Source organism: Budorcas taxicolor, chromosome 23 (genome assembly GCF_023091745.1).
Source record: "Budorcas taxicolor isolate Tak-1 chromosome 23, Takin1.1, whole genome shotgun sequence".
Taxonomy (NCBI): Eukaryota; Metazoa; Chordata; class Mammalia; order Artiodactyla; family Bovidae; genus Budorcas; species Budorcas taxicolor.
Genome location: NC_068932.1, coordinates 13,576,983 through 13,597,253, shown reverse-complemented (window position 1 = coordinate 13,597,253; position 20,271 = coordinate 13,576,983). Strand labels below are relative to the sequence as shown.

At 42.3% G+C, this 20,271-nt stretch overlaps 1 protein-coding gene across 1 annotated transcript in view; it reads left to right on the top strand.

The window, feature by feature from the left end:
* Window positions 1-8,652, top strand: part of CPEB3 (cytoplasmic polyadenylation element binding protein 3) — a 154,657-nt gene extending 146,005 nt beyond the window's left edge. The window contains exon 11 of the mRNA XM_052660908.1: window positions 8,369-8,652. Coding sequence (XP_052516868.1) covers window positions 8,369-8,596 — 228 coding nt within the window. The 3' untranslated portion in view covers window positions 8,597-8,652. The remainder of the gene's footprint in view (window positions 1-8,368) is intronic.
* Window positions 8,653-20,271: the final 11,619 nt, after the last annotated feature.

Sequence of the window (20,271 nt, the reverse complement as noted above, 5' to 3'; positions counted from 1 at the left end):
AGTCGTGTCTGACTCTTTGCGACCCCATGGACTGCAGCACGCCAGGCTTCCCTGTCCATCACCAACTCTAGGAGTTGATCCCATGGACCACAGCCTTGTCTAACTCAATGAAACTATGAGCCATGCTGTGTAGGGCCACCCAAGACAGACAAGTCGTGGTGGAGAGCTCTGACGAAACATGGTCCACTGGAGAAGGGAATGGCAAACCACTTCAGTATTCTTACCTTGAGAGCCCCATGAACAGTATGAAAAGGCAAAAAGATAGGACACTGAGAGATGAACTCCCCAGGTCAGTAGGTGCCCAGTAACGCTACAGAAGGTACAGTTCATTCATACTGCATTTTCAAGTATCAGCACGAGTGTATTACTTGACCTAATGTTTGTTTAGTGTTCTTCAGTTTGCAGTAGGTGTTTGTATCCATCATTCCACTAGATCCTAATATCCCCCTGCTATTGAAATCCCTCCAAATGAAGCACTAAGTCAGTCTTTTTTGTAACTGCATGATAGTCCATGGGGTAGATGTACCACATTTTATTTAACCATTTCCCCGTGAAATGGAGAGTTTCCCTGGTGGCTCAGTGGTAAAGAATCTGCCTACAATGCAGGAGATGCAGGTTCTATCCCTGGATCAGGAAGATTTTCCCTGGAGAAGGAAATGGCAACCCACTCCAGTATTCTTGCCTGGAAGATCCTGTAGACGGAGGACCCTGGTGGGCTACAGTCCATGGGGTTGCAAAAGAGTCAGACCCGACTTAGCGACTAAACTACCACCTATTCCTTGCATACTGTATTAAGAATTGAAATAGCCTCCTAGGTACAAAAGCCCCTCTTTGTCCCCTGTTTCTTGTTTGTAGAAAGAAGCTTTAGTCTCCTAGGCCTTCCCTGAGTTCCATGGAGCAGACTCAAGCAGTTACTAATTAGAGGAGTGAGGGAATGCAGTCAAGAAAGAGAAAGCAGTCAAGAAAGTACAGTTCAGTGATAAAACAGAGTCCTGGTTCCTCCTCAAGGGAAATCCAACAATATGACGCATCTTTGAGTTGTTCAGCAAGAACTAAGACCGCCCTGGCCCCTAGGTGGAGGATGGTGACTACATGCTGACCACAAGCTGTTTGGAACCAAGTTGATAATTAGAAACACCACCTTGTTACCGCACTACCGACCAACCAGAAAAAGGTCATGCCCCCTGCAACCCTCACCTCAAATGTTACCTTTTAAAGCTCTTTCCTTAAAGCCATCAAAGAGTTCTGGTCTTTTCAACATGAGCCTCTCATTCTCCTTGTTGGGCCCTTCAAAAAATGCTTTACTTTCCTTCACCACAGCCTGGTGTCAGTGAATTGGCTTTGCTGTATGGTGGGCAAGCAGACCCAAGTTTGGTTCCATAACACTAGAATTTCTGAACACTGAAGATAAAAAGAAAACATTGCATGTTTCCATGTGAAAGAGCTAGTAGCTATTACTATCTCCTATAAATGGAAGAAAAAAGAAGAAAACTGACATCAGAGTTTTCATATGCAGCACTGGGAGCTTGAACAATCGGTCTGAGAGAGAAGGATAAGACCCCCAAATCCTTTATCTAGTCAAGGTATCATTTCTCTGTCAGGAGAAATGACAAAACTTACAAACTTGTAAGTTTTTAAAATTTGGAAATCCAATAAAGGAAAGGACTGTAATCTTGGGGGGAAAAAAAGACTTGGAAGAACATTAGCAGCTTTATGCTATTCTAGGAAAAAAGGGAGAAAATAGTCACAATTTGAACAAAAATTGTAGATTATTTGTAATGAAACAAACCATAAAGATAGGATCCACATAAAGAAATGCTTAAATGTAAAAAATTGATGATACTCTTATAAAAAAGATTAGAAACCTAGAAGCTTCAGAAGGAAATAAATATATTAGACTATGTAAAAGTAAAACACATTTAAATGGCAAAGATGCCCTGAAAAAAGTCAACAGGCAAATTATGGATTTGGAAAAAAATTACAGATTATTATTTGTACCATACAAAGCACTCTTAAAAATTGGCAAGAAAAAGACATACAACATAGTGGTATACTGGATAGAAGATAATTCACATTAAGAATTGATGGGCAATCCACCTAAAAAGATGTTCAGGTTTCTTTATAGTCAGGAAGAAGAAAATTAATGTCATTTTAGTCTCATCTGGAGACCATTTAAAAGAAGTGACAACTACTTATCATTTGCTGATAGAAATGTGAATTGCTACAACCCTTTAAAGAGGTAAACTGGCAAATTCTTCAAAATGTGTATACTCTTTGACCCAATAATCCTACTGCTGGTTGTCATTAATGTCATAATCCCAATGCTTAGAAGTAAAACCACAGATGTGAGAACATATGGAAGGTATCTTTATTGCAGAATTGCCAATAGAAGCAAAAAACTAAAAAGACAAAGTGACTGTACACATATGGGTGTTACCCAGCCAAACTTGGATCCCCTCACCCATGGCGAAGTAAAGCCAATTCACTGATGCCGGCTTGTAGGGAAGTGTTTATTGCAGGACCAGTAAAGGAGAATGGGCAGTTCATGCTCAAAAGACCTGAACTCCCTATGGCTTTCAGGGAAGGGCTTTCTTTGAAGGGCAGCGTTTGGGGTGAGGGATGCAGGGGACATGACTTTCTTCTGGTTGGGTGGTGATGAGGTAACAGGGTGGTGTCTCAAGAATCTTAATCATTAACCTTCTAGTTCCAGCCAGTCTGGGGTCTGTATGCTTATGGGCAGCATGTGGTCACCACCTTCCTCCTGGCTAAGGGTCTTAGTTCCTACAGAACAGCTCAAAGATACATGTCAGATTGTCATGAATTTCTCTTAAGGAGGAACTGGGACTCCTACTTCTTGACTGTTTTTTCTTTGTTTGTGTATTTCCTCACTCCCCTACTTAGTAACTGGTTGAGTCTGTTCTTTGGAGCTTCGGGACGGAGACTAAAGCCTATTTCTACAAACAAGGAACACAGAGAGGCTTTTTTACCTAGGAGAGCCCCACACGGTCCTGCTCCGTTGCAGTTCCCCCCACACTTTTTTTTTTTTTTTGGATACTCCTCCATCCTGAGAGGAACAGAGGGCAGGACAGGAAAGAACATAAAGTTTTAGATAGAGAGGATAATCATAACTGGACAGGGGAAGTAGGTTTTAGGGGGACTTGGTTTCAATATCTGGGATATACCTGGGGGTGTGTTTTTTCTCATTGTTCCGGACTGGACCTGGTGGGGGTTTTGATACACAGTTCCAGGACTCTTGTCATCTAATTACATTTCCTCACTTTTCCGCCCATCTTGTTATTTCGGTTTATTTAAGTCATGTAGGTTTTGTTATTAGGTTCTCCTGGATCTACTTTCAAATTTTTCTTTTTTCTTCCTCATCTTCAAATTATTTTTTCCCAGAACTTTGAAGTATTTATACCCCTTGATCTTCTGGCCCACTAAAGTGAATCTCAACAGTTTTATCCTCTCTTCAGTTCATCTGATAGTTAGTCAAAAAGTCACAGTTTCAATGTATTTATTTATAATGTCTTAGTAATTTTTATTTTTAATGTCTTAATAATAGACATTTAATAATATTTTATATAATATTTTTACAATAATAATTTTTGCAATAATATTTTATATAAATAAAATAACTTTTATTATAATTTCTTAATAATAAAAGAGTATTGTTCTGTCTCAGTCATGTCTGACTCTTTGAGACCCCATAAACTGCAGCACACCAGGCTTCCCTGTCCTTCGAGAATAGTGTAATGAACCCCATCATACTGTTAGAACAGTTATGAACACACAAGGTTCCTGTCATTCAGTTTGAATCATTATCGACTTGTGACCAGTCTTGTTTCATCTACACCTCTGCCCACTTTCCCACCTTCACTATAGATTATTTTGAAGCAGATCCCAGAGATCATATAATTTTTCATACTGAAAGAAGTCAGTATGTGTCTCTAAAAGGTTCTCTAAAAAGCAAAACTGGAGTACAAGGTTTCCTTTTGGGTGATAAAAGTGTTTTGGAACCATACAGAGGTGGTGTTTACACAACATTGTGAATGTATTGAATGCCCCTAGACTGTTCACTTTCAAATGGTTAATTCTTTATGACTTTAACCTCAATTAAAAAAAATTAAGCTCTTAAAAATAACTAAGGACAAAAGCCCCCATATAACCACAATGTCACTTTTACACCCGAACAAAAGTAACATTAATGTATACATATGAAAAACTGGAAAGTACCCTTAAGTATTCTCCTCAAGTACTCTTCATGTGTGTATATATTACAAAGGGCTGTGGTCCCATTCTCCTCAGGCAGCTTTTTTTTTTTTTTTGCTGAGTGTGAATTCTCTTTGTTCAGACCAGTTCTCTCTCTTACTGCTGGATCCTCTTTCTGGGCTTTTTGGGGCTCAGATCTGGTTGCTGGAGCACCCTGAGTGCAGAAGATAGAGCACCCTGAGATAGAAGCAGAAGCTCTTGGACCGCAGGTGGAGAAGCTGACTACTTCCAGTTCCTGCCACGCCTTCCTAACCCTAACCCTAACCCTATCCGAGGTGGTAGTCCTGGGCACTCAGTCCATCCCTTCGCTCCTTCTTGGCCTCCAAGTGCAGGGAGCTCAGTCCAGCTCATATACACTCTAATGAGCCTGCAGCTCCCTTCCCCGCCAGGAGCCCACTGTCTCTGCAGACCACATGCTTCCACAGATCTACCACCATCGTGCCTTGCTCCAGGACTCTGTCCTCAAGTTGCTTGAAGATAAGGAAAGATGCTGACCAAGGCAGGACTATAGACAGGAAATGCCAGAGGAGCAAAGTGGAGTATTAAGTTCAGAGGAAGAAGGAGGAGTTCCCTGTGGGACAGAAATAGCTAAGGAAGGTCAGCCTGTAGTTAATTTTCAACAAGGTTGCTGAGACCATTCAATGGGTAAAGAATAGTCTCTTCAACAAATGGTCCTGGGGCACTTAAAGAATGAAGTTGGGCCCTGGTCTCACACTGTATACAAAATTAATTCAAAATCTATTAACCTAAATATGGGAGCTAAAACCATTAAATTCTTAGAAGAAAACATAGGGACAGATCTTCCTGACCTTGGATTTGGCAGTGAATTCTTAGCTATGGCATCATGAAGAAGAACAGCAAAAGAAAAAAATAAATTAGATGTCTTCAAAATTAAGCTTTTTAGTTTAATTAAAGAACGTTTTCAAAAAAGTGAAGTACAACCTACAAAACAGAAGAAAATATTTGCAAACCATATGCCTGATAGGGACTTCCCTAGTGGTCCAGTGGTTGAGAATCTGCCTTCCAATGAGGGGACGCAGGTTTGATCCCTGGTCAGGGAACTAAGATCCCACGTGCTTTGGGATAACTAGGCCCACGTGCCACAGCTACTGCACTCTAGAGCCTGAGCACTCCAGCTGGAGAAGCCTGTGTGCCACGATGAAGACCCAGCACAGCCCCCTTCCCCAAAATCATGTTTGGTAAAAGTCTAGTATCTAGCACATACAAAGAAACTCTTTCAGCTCAACAATCCAATTTTTAAAACAGGCAAAGGGCTTGAATAGACCTTTCTTCCAATGTGTAAAATGCCAACAAGAATATGAAAAGATGCTCAGTATCATTAGTCAGTAGGGAAATGCAAATCAAAACCACAGTGAGATACCTCTTCACACCTCTTTTGTGATAACTTGAATCACAAAGATGGAAAACAGCAAGTGTTGGTGAGTATACAGGAAAATTGAAACCCTCGTACATTGTTGGTGGGAATGTAAAATGGTACAGCTGCTGTGGAAAACAATTTAGCAGTTCCTCAAAAAGCTAATCATAGAGTTTCCATATGCCCCAGCAGATCAACTCCTAAGTATATACTGAAAAGAATTGGAAACAAGTATTCAGATAAACACATGTACATGTGCATTCATAGCAGCATCATTCAAGATAGCCAAAAGGTGGAAGCAACCTGAATGTCTATTGAAGAATGAATGCATAAACGAAATACTGTGTATATATCTACATACACATATATCCACACATAGTGGAATATTATTCAGTCATAAAAAGGAATGAAATATTGCTGCATGCTACAACATGGATAAACCCCAAAACATTATGATAAGTAAAAGAAGCCGGACACAAAATGTCACAGTTTTTGATTCCATTTTTATAAAATATCCAAAATAGGTAAATCGGCAGAGACAGGAAGCAGAGAGGTTGTCACCATGGGCTGGGGAGGGAGAGAAGGTTGGGATAACTGCTTAGTGGGCTACAGGCTTCCTTTCTGGGTGATGAAATGTTTGGGGACTAGGTAGAAGTGGTGGTTGTCCAACGTTGTGAATGTAATCAAAGCCAGTGAATCGTTTAAGATTGTTAATTTTATGTTAAGAAAGAAAGAGAAAGGGAAGACTGGCCTTTATTGGGTATGTGAAATTGTTGGGTGGGTTGAGCACTTAAGCGGGAAAAGAGAGCAGGTTGCATTGGAGTTGGGAACTAGTTGGGAGGGAGACTGGGGCAGAGCACAAAGGCTGTGGCTTACTCTGGAGTCACAGGGCACAGGGAGTACCTGCTGTACGGAGGCAGCTGGGCTGCTCGTGAAGGCAGGGGAGAAGCTGACGGGCTTTTGACTAGATGAGGAACACCGAGAGGCAGATGATTGAAACGCTCACGTGGACACAGGAGAATTGAACCAGGGAAGGCCTGGAGCGCCGAGGTCATCGGCATTGGGCACGTCAGGTGCGTGTTGTGGGCGGGACTAGAGCGGAAGCGAGAGGAGTGACAGTGATGCTTAACTAGGGCTTATGGCACGCCAGGCACTGTTATGTGTGCTTGACGTGGTTCAGCTCACTTGCTCCTCATAGGAGCTCTTTTCCTCCAGGGTACAGACGAGGTGTGCCTGAGTAGCCTGCACAGCTGGTAATGTGGCCTAGATCTGAACCAGACAGATGACCTCAGAGCCACCACAGTTTTAATTATGATGGAGAGATGAATGTGAGATTTTTTTTTTGAAGCCCACCCACTAAGCTGTCAGGTTGAGGAGGGGAAGAGAAGGGAACTGGAGTCAGAGTGAATCCCCATGGGTAACCAAAGGGCTGGGACAGGTCATCTTCAGTGGGCCTTCGAGCAAAAATCTCTGGCTGGCTGAGGACCGGTGACTTGAGCTCATGGTTAGAGACAGAACTCCAGAGGAGGCCGATGGAGGGGCCTTGAGAAGAGAAGGACCAGGAACTCAAGAACCCAGTCCCAGCAGCCCTCACATCCCCGCTCATCCCACCCTGTCCCCTGCAGCCTCGTGGTAGCCTGCCCCAGACCCTGCTGGAACCTCCTGGCTGTGTCCAGAGGCAGCTCGACCCGTCAGGCAGTTGGCTCATATCAGAAAAAAACATGGGTCCCCATCTCCACAGCCCCAGTGGCCACAGAGCTTGCTTGCTCTTGCCCAGAATGGCTCTGAGGTTGGCGTGAGAAAGAGCCTGATCACACAGAGACTTGCCTCCTTCCTACTTTTTTCTAACATTCACCATGAAAACATGAACGGCATTCCCTGTCTGAGGTTCTAGGAAGAGAACATGGGGGAAAACTGGGGAAATTTTGTTCTTCCTCTCTCCTGGTTTTTATATAGTATAGCATTGCTTCATTTAGAATAAAATGCCCCCTGCAGGACTGTGCTGAAAAGTCCTCTATTGAAGCTTCCAGTCTTGGAGGGAGATTAAGGCAATAAAATCTAAAACTAAAACAGCCTCAATCATTATAGTAGTTTCTTAATATCCCCCTTGTCCTCCTGTCCCTCCGGCCCATTGTAAACAGTGCTGAGAGAGGTTAGTGTTTTGAAAGCTTGTGTTTAAAACGTCAAAGCCCAGAGCCTCGTTGGTCGCCCTTTAGCTGGCCTTGCTGGCCTCGAGGGGGCTTCCCCTCAGGGGGCTTCCCCTCCACCCAGCTCCTGCCTGCTCTGGGGGTTTGTCCTCGCTGGTTTCTCTCCCTGAAACACTGTTGCCTGTCACGTGCTGCCTGCCTTCAGGATTCAGCTCATGTGCTTTTCCACACACTTCCTCTCTTAATCCTCACCAGCACTCTGATGCAGACCCTGTAATGCCCATACAGATACACAGGTATGTGTGTGTCTGTGTTTCACTGTTAAACCTACTTTACAGACCCACAGATGGAGCCAGCAGGAGCGCAGAGAGAGGTTAAGAATTTACCTGTCATCACACAACGAGCACATCAAGGAGCAGATCCCAAAGCCCATACGCTCAGCCACTGCTAATAGCCAGCTGAGTTCAACACTGAGCCTGACTGAGACATACTAAGCTACGTTATGAGCTCTCGAGGGGAAGAAATGTGAGGAAGCTTTGCTAAAATCTCTTTTCCTGTCTCTCCTCTTTGGGTCCAGGTGGAAGTGAAGCCATATGTGCTGGATGATCAGATGTGTGATGAGTGCCAGGGCACACGCTGTGGTGGGAAGTTTGCCCCGTTCTTCTGTGCCAACGTCACCTGTCTGCAGTATTACTGCGAATACTGCTGGGCGAGCATACATTCCCGCGCCGGGCGGGAATTCCACAAACCGCTGGTGAAGGAGGGAGGCGACCGCCCTCGCCACGTTCCGTTCCGCTGGAGCTGAGCCCAGGGCAGACCCAGCCACAAGTACTGGAGTAGATAACAAGGAGGGAAAAGAGAGGGCACTGCCTCAGGGCTTACAGTGTTCTGGAAATCTGTGCATTTGTTCTCGATTTTTAAAGAAGAAATGGGTCTTTTTATTATTATTATTATTTACAGTCATATTACTGAACTCAGTGTCCAGTATAACGCAGAATTGCAGAGTGTATAACGGTACTGATTTGCACTTTGATTCTCACCTTTGTCTGCTTGGTACCTTGATTCCTTACACCTGATTTGTCACTCGTAGACTGCCATTCTCATCAGCGGCCATCAGGTTGATGTCTGTGATTTTTTTGTTTGTTGTTGTTGTTGTTGTTGTTCTGATCGTTTTTGAACTGGAGCATGCACTTATTTTCAGAAACTTAGAGAATCGCCCCTAGGAGAAGACTTACCAAAGGTAATACTCGTGAGTAGGTGGCGGATGTAGCAAAAACTTCACAACAATTCAGCAATCATTAGTTGGGGTCATTTAGAGTAAGGATAACCCTTAATGAAAATAAGCCTTTAGTTGCTCTCTATTTTGACATGTAAGGATACCTCATAAGCTGAATCTTTATTTTTCCTTCATGTTTGATTTTTGTTTTGCTGAGGATTTTGGTTAGATCTTTTAGTGTTATGTAAATTTATGCTGCAATAGCTTTTGCTGCTATTAAAATGGTATTATTAATACCATAATACTCTATTCAGGCTAAGGTATCAATTACAAAAAACCCAACAACACACTTTTGTGATTTAGGGATAGAATCAGCTGCCGAAAGGAGATCAGAATAGACTTGAGAAAGCTTCAAAGGAAGGTCACTGTTTCTGACTGCATGTTTACTTAATCAGGTTGCTGCATGCAATAAATTTTATATCTGATGTCTAGTATAAAACCTTCCCACAATGCACAAATTAAGAATCTATATAAGCTATAAAATACTGATTTTTAAAGAAAAATTTTTTTCATTCAAGGAAATGGTAATTGACTGGAGGAAGGCATGCCTCAATAAATGGAATGCTTCTGAAATTAGGAAGAGCCCATAACAGAATGACCTATATTAACAACCAATATAAAACCTAGGTGTAGGATATTCTTAAAGCAAATTTGTGGATGGTAGATGAAGTACTTTGCGGTGCTCTGTTATATATTGTGCAATTTATTTTATATAGTAAAGTGATTATGTCTAACTGTGATCAAACTTTAACTGTTTAAAGCCTCTGTGTCAGACATTAACGAACTTGACAGTTCATAACTGGTATATTATTAACTAACACATGAGCTCTTAGTTACAATCTCCTAGTGCTTGCACCATTTTACATAGCTTCAGACCTTGTCCAGAAAACCAAAGAGCTCATCTTAGCTTACAAACACTAGGAATATATACAGTATATAGAGATAAGTTGTCAATTGACAAACTAGGCACATTTTAAGAAAGTTGTGTGATTGTGATGCTAAAGAAATGTCTGGACAAACTAAGATGGCCTGAGCAGGGTTGGTTGTCTGGGTGAGAAATTAACTACTTAATTCCCTGGATTTATCCTGTAAAGCTTGAATAGAATTCAGACCTGCTAGTACTACCATGGACATTTTTTTAGCATTCACTCTTGGGCTGCAGATAGTAATATATAAACACATAATGATTATGAGACTGTGTAAGTCTTTTTTTTAAATCTTCTTCCTATGTTTTGGAATTCTGGGGACAATCTGACTGGATATGACACTGCAGAACAGACTTAAGTCGCTGTGTTTTACGTGCTGTGATGTCCTTGTACTGTCTTAAGTTAATAGCGCTTTGTTTTGTTTTGTTTCTTCAGTGTTTAGTTGCAATTACCAGCTCTCAAACTATAGTTTGTTTTCAAAAAGAAAAAAAAAACGAAATAGTTTTTTACTGGATTAAAAATGCTTATTAGAATTCTCCCCCTTTGAGGTTACCTCTGGGCTTTTGGTAATAATTGCTTTTTTCCAGCCCAGCTGTGGTTTTCTGTTTGTTTTTTTCTATGTTTGTGGTTTTTTTCATCTGTACAAGAAATTTTGTTATGCACTACTACTTTTTGTATTCTAGACAGTTTTCAAAAGTTGGCTGAAGATTTTTTTGTTTGTTTGTTTTTAAGGAAAAAGGCATGCTTTCTGACTGACATGATCTTTTGCAATACCTCAATTTTGAAATATAGGAAAGAAAATGATATTTTCTAAGTAAGTTTATTCAGAAAAATATATATTAATTTAATTCTGCAAGAAAAATGATTTAACAGATGGGTAACTTTATTTTTTTCATGCTTATTTGTGTTTTTGAAAATGAAGAAGTTAGAGCTTTATAACTATAATATTAAAGATCATATCTAACCTACAGAAATCTACCTAATTATGTGACAGAAGCAAAACTTTTTGAAGAAGCACCCCTCTTTCATGTACTAAAATAACACTGAGATAAAAAAAAAAATGCTGGAAGATTGTACAGCATAAAGCTGACGTGAAGGTGAAAAAAACATTGTCATGAAGAATAGGTTACAAAAAATAAACTCCATTTGGTGCTGAAAGTTGTGAATAGGTGGTGGAAACTACTTTCCCTTAATTTGTATATTTATAATCAAGCGTTGATTGTGCACGACTGACCAGGATTGTGAAAGAGTTCTTCTGTTTGTATTTTTTTAAAGAGAACTTTTTTTAGTTTATTAAATTATAACATGTTCCCTTTTGTTTTGTAAATAAATGTGCCCCCAAGTTGTTAATGTTATATTAAAAGAGAGGGTCCTTCGAAAAAAATTATTTTTTAAAAACACGGAGGTGTTCTGACCTGCAACTTAATGGGAAGCCCCCGGGTATCACAGGTCCTGCTGTGGCCTTTCCTTGACGTGACACTTGAACTAGTCGATTTTTTGAAGGCTATAACCTAACCTCGACTATTTGTTGTTATGTGCAATACTGTTTGTACTGTTTGTATAAAAAATAGAAAAAAAAAGAAAAGAAAAAAGGCATAAATCTTTATTGCAGATTTATTTTCATTGCAAACTTTAGACATTGTGATTCACTGAAATCATTTTTCTACTGTCAAATATGTACCTTTTCTTCATGCTGGTATTTTTTCAATAGTAATGTAGCCTTTGTACTGAGACAAATTTTCATTGTTATTTTTAGAAAGATTTTTTGCTAAGAAAAAAATTAAACATATTTACATATTTTTCATTTTATTTCGTATTTTCTTTAAGGAGTGCTTTCTCAATCATTAATAGAGTTGTTTCTGGGAGGGACTTTCATATCTGGTCAATGTCATAATATTATTTTGTATTTTTACTTGGAATAAATTAATTTTATGATGCTAATTCTTTAAAAGTTTATTTTTTTCATTTTCAGTTATTTTTGAAGCTAAAACCTTTGTAATATTGTTACTAAAGTGTCTAGTTTTTTGAAATGCAAAGCTTTATGTATTAACTTGCTGATGTGGTTTACAATAGTGTGACAACGATGAAAATGGTTGGTTATGTAAAGTGATTGGAAAATGTAATGGATAATTGGGTAATAAAATGACAGAATGAGCAGAACATGTGAGATTTCGACAAGCCTTTTCCTTTATTACAGTGGTTTAGTGTAAGACTAGGGATGTCACAGTACAGTTCTCTGGGGATGTCACAGTGGATTTATACAACACCAGGTGCAGCCAAATCTGTGGCCCTGATGATGAAGTCACCCGTTGCTGAGACACCACCAGGTTGAGAACCTGGCCAGGTCGACAGAGTGGTTCATTGCTTTCCCCCTCTAACTCTTCATTCTGTCGTGTGTGTGTGTGTGTGTGAGAATCTGCCACTGACTGCTGTCCACGTATGAGACAGTACCTTTCACCAGGCCACATCTTTGCCTTGTATTTACAGTGGTGAAGTCTGAGAGTGAAAGGAAGTCTCTGAGAGGACCAGCCCTCTGGGTGGCTAGACTTCGATCTCAGTGTCTTGCCCAGGTGGCCTCCCCGAGCACATGGGTGACCTGGCGAGGCGGCACACTCGGAGGTCACCACTGTACACGGACAGCTCAGACTTCGTCTTCCTCCACTCCGCACCCCCCACCCCAGCCCCGCCTGCTCCCTGTGAATGGTGGCCCCTGTTTGTCCCTTATTGTGGCAACACATCCAGCCACTCTGAGCATGATCTGTCTGCCCTCCTGCTTCTTTTCCAACACCCAAACTCACCTTGAAGCTGTGCTATTAAGGCAGCGTGTCATTGTCATGGCACCTAAAATTAAACCAAAATCATACAACTGCAAAACTGGTGTTGCGTAAACAGAACATCCTATGACTTGCTCTAGACAGAGGGTGTGCTTCTCCCAGTCCTTGCTGGCTTCCTCCAGGGCCCTTGTCAGGGAAGCACGGTTATCAGTGACTCAGAGAAACACATGTCCAGAGTTGGCTCTTGGGTATGCTCTATGTATTCAGTTTTGTAAATAATATATAGATTAGATCAAGTTGTGATGTAAAATTTTAACAAATTGGATACTACTGGTTGGAATTTTACATTAACACAAATAAGTGATTAGGAACAGAAGAAAAGAAATTGGAAAAATTTGCTTAGTGCTATAAAGATTACGCTTAGATTTCTGCCTATATCTTGTGTTTTATAGCTTGTTAGTGAGGCATGGGCTAATGCAGAATGTACTGCATTTATGCAATTAGCAAATAACTGCTAGTTTTCATTTTTATCTATTATATTAGCAACAAAATGGCATTTAACTGGGTAAAGCTCCTACCTAAATATTTGAGTATTGTGACATCTCTACTTGCAAGGTTTGAGTGAAAGATTAGTCACAGATTAGTGAAAAAAGTTATGTTTTTGTTAAAACTGGCTTATTTGTATGAATTGTTGCTTTTTCACCAGTTTGTATGGTATGTCATCTAACATTTTCTGGTTTTTTTTTTTTTATAATAACCAAACTTCTCTATCTCAGCTGCAATAGTGTTCCATTTTACCACAGAGTATTTTATAATTAATGCTGTTGACTTTATACCCCAAAAGGGTCAAGAAATGGATATGTAATTTGGGGGTGTTTCGATTTGTATGACAATGAAGTTAATCACAACAAGTAGAAAACCTGGGTGCTAATACAGGACAACTTCTGCTCTTTTTCTCTTCTGGATATAGTTCTGTTGGGGTATAAAGTATTAGGTATTTGTATTTTTGCTGTCAAAATAATGGACATAAGTTTTAGAGTGTTCACAGCTAAGATCTCTGTATTTGTTTTTCAACTAACAACTAATTTTAACTGTATTGTATCTTTTATTACCTGTTCTCTTAGATTGTTTTTGCTAGTAACCCTTACTCAGCTTCCGCCTTTGGGGCTTGGACTGATAATTGCTTGTGTGGAACTGCAGTACTGTGACTAACCATGGAGCTCAATGCAGCTATTGCTTACAAATGCTTAAACTTTGTAGTTTGGACTTCTTTTTTTTTTTCTGTAATAACAACTTATTAAATCTAGTTGTATGAAGTACTGACACTTGTCATCCTTTGCACTTGCTAAGGAGTAGCTTGGAGTATATGGATTGCGTCTGGGAACATTTGCACACTCCAGTTTGCTTGATGAGCTTTTTTAGGGGGAGGGGGGACAAACTCTTTTACAGCAGGTTCAATACAGCAACATTCACCTTTTTAATGACGTGAACACTCGTTTTAAAAAAAAAATAGCACTAGTGTATTTGAAACAGGAAGGTGTTTGTTGACACAAGTGAGTGTGTATGCACGATTTTATGGTGCAAGTGGGCTTTCATGCCAGCGCTTGCCACGGGAAGCCAATTTTCAAAATCAAAACCAAGAACGTCAATGAAAACGTAAGTACTCCCCCTTCTGTTTTAATTTTTACGCTAGGCTCTCAGGGATCCTCTCGGAAAATGGGTCTTTTTACAATCCTGTAGTGACTTTGGACATGCCAGAAGCTCTCTTGTAGGCACTAACTCTGGTCCTTGTAGAAAACGGACCCCGAGTGCCCGCACGAAAGAATCGCCCGGGCGCTTTTGTAACATTCAGGTGCCGGCGTCCCAACCCGGTGCCGCTCAGTGGTGAGGCGTGGGGTCTGGCGCAGGTGCTTTCCGTCCCAAGAGCCTCGGGCGCGCGAGGGGGCGGGGCCGGCGCCAAGCAGCGCCCCGCCTCTCGGGGTGTCCCGGCTCCGCCCCACAGCCGCTCGGCTTCGCGGGGGAGCTGGCCGGGCGGCGCGGGAACGCCAGGCTGCCTGTCGGGCCTCCCCGGCCCGCCTCGCGCCCCTTCCCGCTGCTGGTCCCCAGAACCGGCCCCAGGCTGCCCTTCCCCGGTGGCCCCCGCGCGTGGCGGCGTCCCGCAGGTAAGCTAACCCGCGACTCACGCTCGCTCCCACCCGCCGCCCCCCGGCTTCGGGCTTCGGGCGCTGTGGCTTCAGCAACCGCCTCCCGAGCGGCAGGCTGCGTCCCGAGGCCTGAAGCTCGGGCGGGAGGCCCGGCGTTCAGCGCAGCCGCGTCTGCGGACTCCATCGACCATTTGGAGCTCTGTGACTGTAGCTTGTGCAGCCCCTTCCAAAATGGGGAGAGGATTACTGTTTCAGGTCCCTTTTACGCTTGGTTTTCCAAAAATATATTATGCCTTACACGACAAATGGAATCCTGTTTTCAGAATGTTGGTCTGCTTTGCGCCCCATCTCCTGGCATAAGGATTCTGGGATCCTGGCTCGGAGGCGGCGTAGGTAAATGAACGGTGCTGAGATGACGATCAGCTGGCTATTTCCAGGAGAAGCCGGGAGGCCTGGCGTTTCTGGGGCGTGCGGTTGGAAGCGGCGGTTCTGAAGCAGCCCCCTGACTGAACGCTAACTAAGCCCTTGCCGAGGGGACAGACCCTGCCTGCTGAGAAGGCTGGGGTTATGTCTAAACTCCCTGCTTTAAAGAAAGAAAAAACCTTACACGCAAGCGCTGATGGACACAGCTTAAAAAAATTGTACCAGACCCATGGCACGTGGGGTCACTTGGACACTTAAATTGGAAGACAATATATTTTTAAACAGAGCAGGTATACTAAATAGGTTCATGATTACTCATGAGATGAGGGGAGTCCAATTGAGGAGTCCTGTTCTTCAAAGGACTGTTGGGAAGGAAAACTGTTGGCTCTAATTTAGGCTCAGTGATTAGAAGCCTGTGAGTTAACTGGCAAAAGACAGATTAACAGGAGAAAAGGCAAAGCTTGTTCATATGCACGTAAATCCAGCAAAGAAGTGGTCCCTCCAAATCAGAGGTAGACGTTTATAATCTGATTTAACAGGGGGAAGAAAGGGGGAGAAAAGGAATTCTATGGGATGATCAAATGGTTTCTTTTTAAAATCAGCCTTCCAATGCAATTGTTTCTTAATTTGCAAATTAAAAAGATAGACTATAGTTGATCTACATTATTAGTTTCAGTGTCCAATATAGGGAGTCAATATTTTTATAGATTTAGGGAAGACGGGTTTTTAGGAGAATAAATGGAAGCTAAAAAAGTTTGTGATAATGTTTGTTTATGCAGGTGGAAGTGTTTTCTCTGTTCTTTGGTGAGTGAGTGCAACTCCCCAGGAGAGGGCCTTGATTGATTACAGCCTCACTCTCGGAAGCTTCTGCCTTTAGTCAGATAAGGGACGCTTTGAAAATGCTTCTTTTGCATCTGTTGAATTTCAGATGTCTTAAGTTTAAAATAATAATCCTCGCATCAACTCTGGGAATCCAAGGGGTCCTCACAAATAAATGTCTGGAATGACTCACTAGGACAGGTAACTGAAAGTTACCTGTGTCCTGTCCCATTACATAGTATAGTGAAGGGAGCTAAATTCCAAGTCTGGGCATTGTTTGTGTTTAGATGAAGACAAACACCTAACTGTTTGTACCTGTGTAACTGTGTGCACCTTCACCTTAGTATTTAATTCTGGCCCACGCTGTCATGGCGTTTTCTTTGCTGATTCTGGTGGAATCTTTGGTTTGAGCTGAACTGCTAATGCTAAGTATAAGGGAAACATTCCAGCTTGTCATCTTCACCGGAGGCCTGACTCCCTGGCCAAGTTCTGGTCCCTAAGGCAGGAAGTTATCTTATGCACCTGGTCTCTCCTTTCAAAAGGGCCCTTCTGCTCGATTCTACTACTCTACATTACGAGCGAAAAAAACCACAGTTCCAACACATACCCGCAAGGACTAACATTTAAAAGACCGACGCTATTAAGTATCAAGAGGAATCTAATTAAGTTCTGATAGAGGTATAAAGTGGTACAACCATATTAGAAAACTATTTGCAAGGGTTGAATGTGACTGTCTTCTCACTCATGGGCACAAGCCCAACAGAGATGTATAGCATGTTCCCGAGACACTATGAGAAAGGCAGCTTTATTTCTACAGCTCCCATCTGGAGGCTCTCCACATGACCTGCGCATTAGAATGGATACAAATGGAATACTGTGTAACAGCATAAGGATGAAAACCTACAGGTGTATGCCACAGACTCAGTGTTGATCAAAATCACCCAGACAAGGAGTACATAACCTATGACTCCCACGTATATAAACGGGGAAGGAATACCTGAAACGGGGCCTGGAGTTGGCTGTGGGGTTGTGGTAACTCTCTTGATCTGGGTGTTGCATACAGGGTGTGTGCAGTTCGTGAAAATTCACTGAGGTCTGTGCACTTTCCTGTGTTTTCATTGGAACATTAAAACAAAAAGGGGGGCTCTGTGAAAGGTAAAAGCTGATGCTTGGCACAAACGCAGTTCTTTCCAGGCAAACTTCCTACCCCTGGCCTGGGTTTCTCTTCTGGCTCTCGCTGCTACCAGGAGCCCATCCGTACTGGCCTGCTTTCCCAGTCACCCAAAGCTGTCTCCTGCTCCCCATCTTCCTCCCTCCCATCTCTAGGCTCCCACTCTTCCTTAAGCTTACCCACACTCAGGAGGATTTGTTTTGATTTAGTCAATTTGGAAAGAGAGGTGGAAGAGAGAAATGGAGTTTTAAAAACCTCCATCCACTAGTCTCTGCAGTTGATGGTTGAGCCTCAGACATTGAAAGTCGTTTAATCTCACGTACATACGCTGACTGACTTACATGCAGTCTTGTTTAACATGCAAGATCTGTTGACCCCAATTCCACATTTATATAGCCCGATTGACATTTTTTAATATTTATTTATTTTTAGGCGGGTCTTAGTTTGCAGGGCACAGGCTTAGTTGCCCTGCAGCATGTGGGAACCCAGTTCCCCCACCAGGATCGAACCTGTGTCACCTGCATTGGAAGGCAGATTCTTAATCACTCGACCACCAGCAAGTCCCTTGATTGACTTTTTAACATTATACTTTCTTTTATTTTTAGATACATGTAGATTCAGATACTGTTGTAAGAAATAAGAGATCCCATGTATTCTTTACCCAGTTTTCCCGTACCATCTTGCAAAACTGTATTAAATATTATGCCCAAAATACTGACATTGATAAGGACAAAATGAAAAGCATTTCCATCACCGTAAGAACACCCACTACCTTCCCTCTCCCATCCTCCTAAATCCACGGCGATGACTTATCTGTTCTCTGTAACTTTCTCATTTCAAGAATGGAATATAGGGAATTCCCTGGCGGTCCAGTGGTTAAGACTCCATGCTTCCACTTCAGGGCAGCACAGGTTTGATCCCTGTTCAGGGAATTAAGATCCCACATGTAGCGTGCTGCCCAGCCAGAAAAAAGAAAAGGAATGGAAACATACAGTGTATAACCTTTGGGACTGGCTTTTTTCAATCGTAATTCTCTATAGATTCACCTTGGTGGTTGTATTATCAGTAGTTTGTTCCTTTCGATTCAGTTCAGTCGTGTCCAGCTCTTTGCAACCCCATGGACTGCAGCATGCCAGGCCTCCCTGTCACCAACTCCCGGAGCTTACTCAAGCTCATGCCCATTGAATTATCCAACCACCTCATCCTCTATTGTCCCCTTCTCCTCCTGCCTTCAGTCTTTCCCAGCATCAGGGTCTTTTCCAATGAGTCAGCTCTTCGAATCAGGTGGCCAAAGTACTGGAGCTTCAGCCTCAACATCAGTCCCTCCAATGAATATTCAGGACTGATCTCCTTTAGGATGGACTGGTTGGATCTCCTTGCAGTCCAAGGGACTCTCAAGAGTCTTCTCCAACACCACAGTTCAAAAGCGTCAATTTTTCGGCACTCAGCCTGCATGGCATGGATGCACCATGGTTCGTTTAACCACTTGTTCGAAGGACATCTGGATTGATTCTAGCTTCAAACTATGAGAGAGAAAGCTTCTGTAAACATTCATGTACAGGTTTTCGTGTGGACATGTCTTCATTTTCTCTGGGGTAAATGCCCAGGAGTGCAGTCACAGGATCATATGGTATTTTCATGTTTACTTTTGGAGAAACTATCAAAATGTTTTCTAGAGTCCAGTGTACCTTTTATGCATTAACTGAAATGTGTGATGATCCAGGTTCTCTGTGTCCAGGATTTGGTTTTGGCGCTGCCTTTCAGCTTAGCCCTTCTCATGTGTGTGCAGTCGCAGCCCGTTGTTGTAATTTGCATTTCCCTGGCGGCTAATGATGATGAACACTGTTTCATGTGGGCTTTTGTCATCTCTGTGTCCTCTTCAGTGAAACGTCTCTGTTGTTGCCCGTTTTCTAATTGGTTTGGGGTTTTTTATCATGTGGTTTCCTATCATTTTTTATTCACTTTACTTGATCAAGTAGTGCAGAGCTCCCATACACCCCTTTCAGTCCTCTCCCCTCAGGTTGCCACTATTAATACTTTGCCCCTATTAATACCTTAGAGTGGTACGTTTGTTACAGTTGATCAGCCAACATTGATAAATTATTAACTAAAGTCCACAGTTTGTTAGGATTTATTCTTTTTTAAATTTATTTTTATTGATGGATAGTTGAACTAGTTTTGTTAATTACTTCTATACAGCAAAGTGACCCAGGCATACATATTCTTTTCCATTATACTTTATCATAGTTAGTTCAGTCGCTCAGTCATGTCCGACTCTTTGTGAATCGCAGCACGCCAGGCCTGCCCGTCCATCACCATCTCCCGGAGTTCACTCAGACTCGCGTCCATCCAGTCCGTGATGCCATCCAGCCATCTCATCCTCGGTCGTCCCCTTCTCCTCCTGCCCTCAATCCCTCCCAGCATCAGAGTCTTTTCCAATGAGTCAACTCTTCGCATGAGGTGGCCAAAGTACTGGAGCTTCAGCTTAAGCATCATTCCTTCCAAAGAAATCCCAGGGTTGATCTCCTTCAGAATGGACTGGTTGGATCTCCTTGCAGTCCAAGGGACTCTCAAGAGTCTTCTCCAACACCACAGTTCAAAAGCATCAGTTCTTCAGTGCTCAGCCTTGTTCACAGTCCAACTCTCACATCCATACATGACCACTGGAAAAATCATAGCCTTGACTAGACGGACCTTAGTCGGCAAAGTAATGTCTCTGCTTTTGAATGTGCTATCTAGGTTGGTCATGACTTTTCTTCCAAGGAGTAAGCGTCTTTTAATTTCATGGCTGCAGTCACCATCTGCACTGATTTTGGAGCCCAAAAATATAAAGTCTGACACTGTTTCCACTGTTTCCCCATCTATTTCCCATGAAGTGATGGAACCAGATGCCATGATCTTCGTTTTCTGAATGTTGAGCTTTAAGCCAATTTCTTCACTCTCCTCT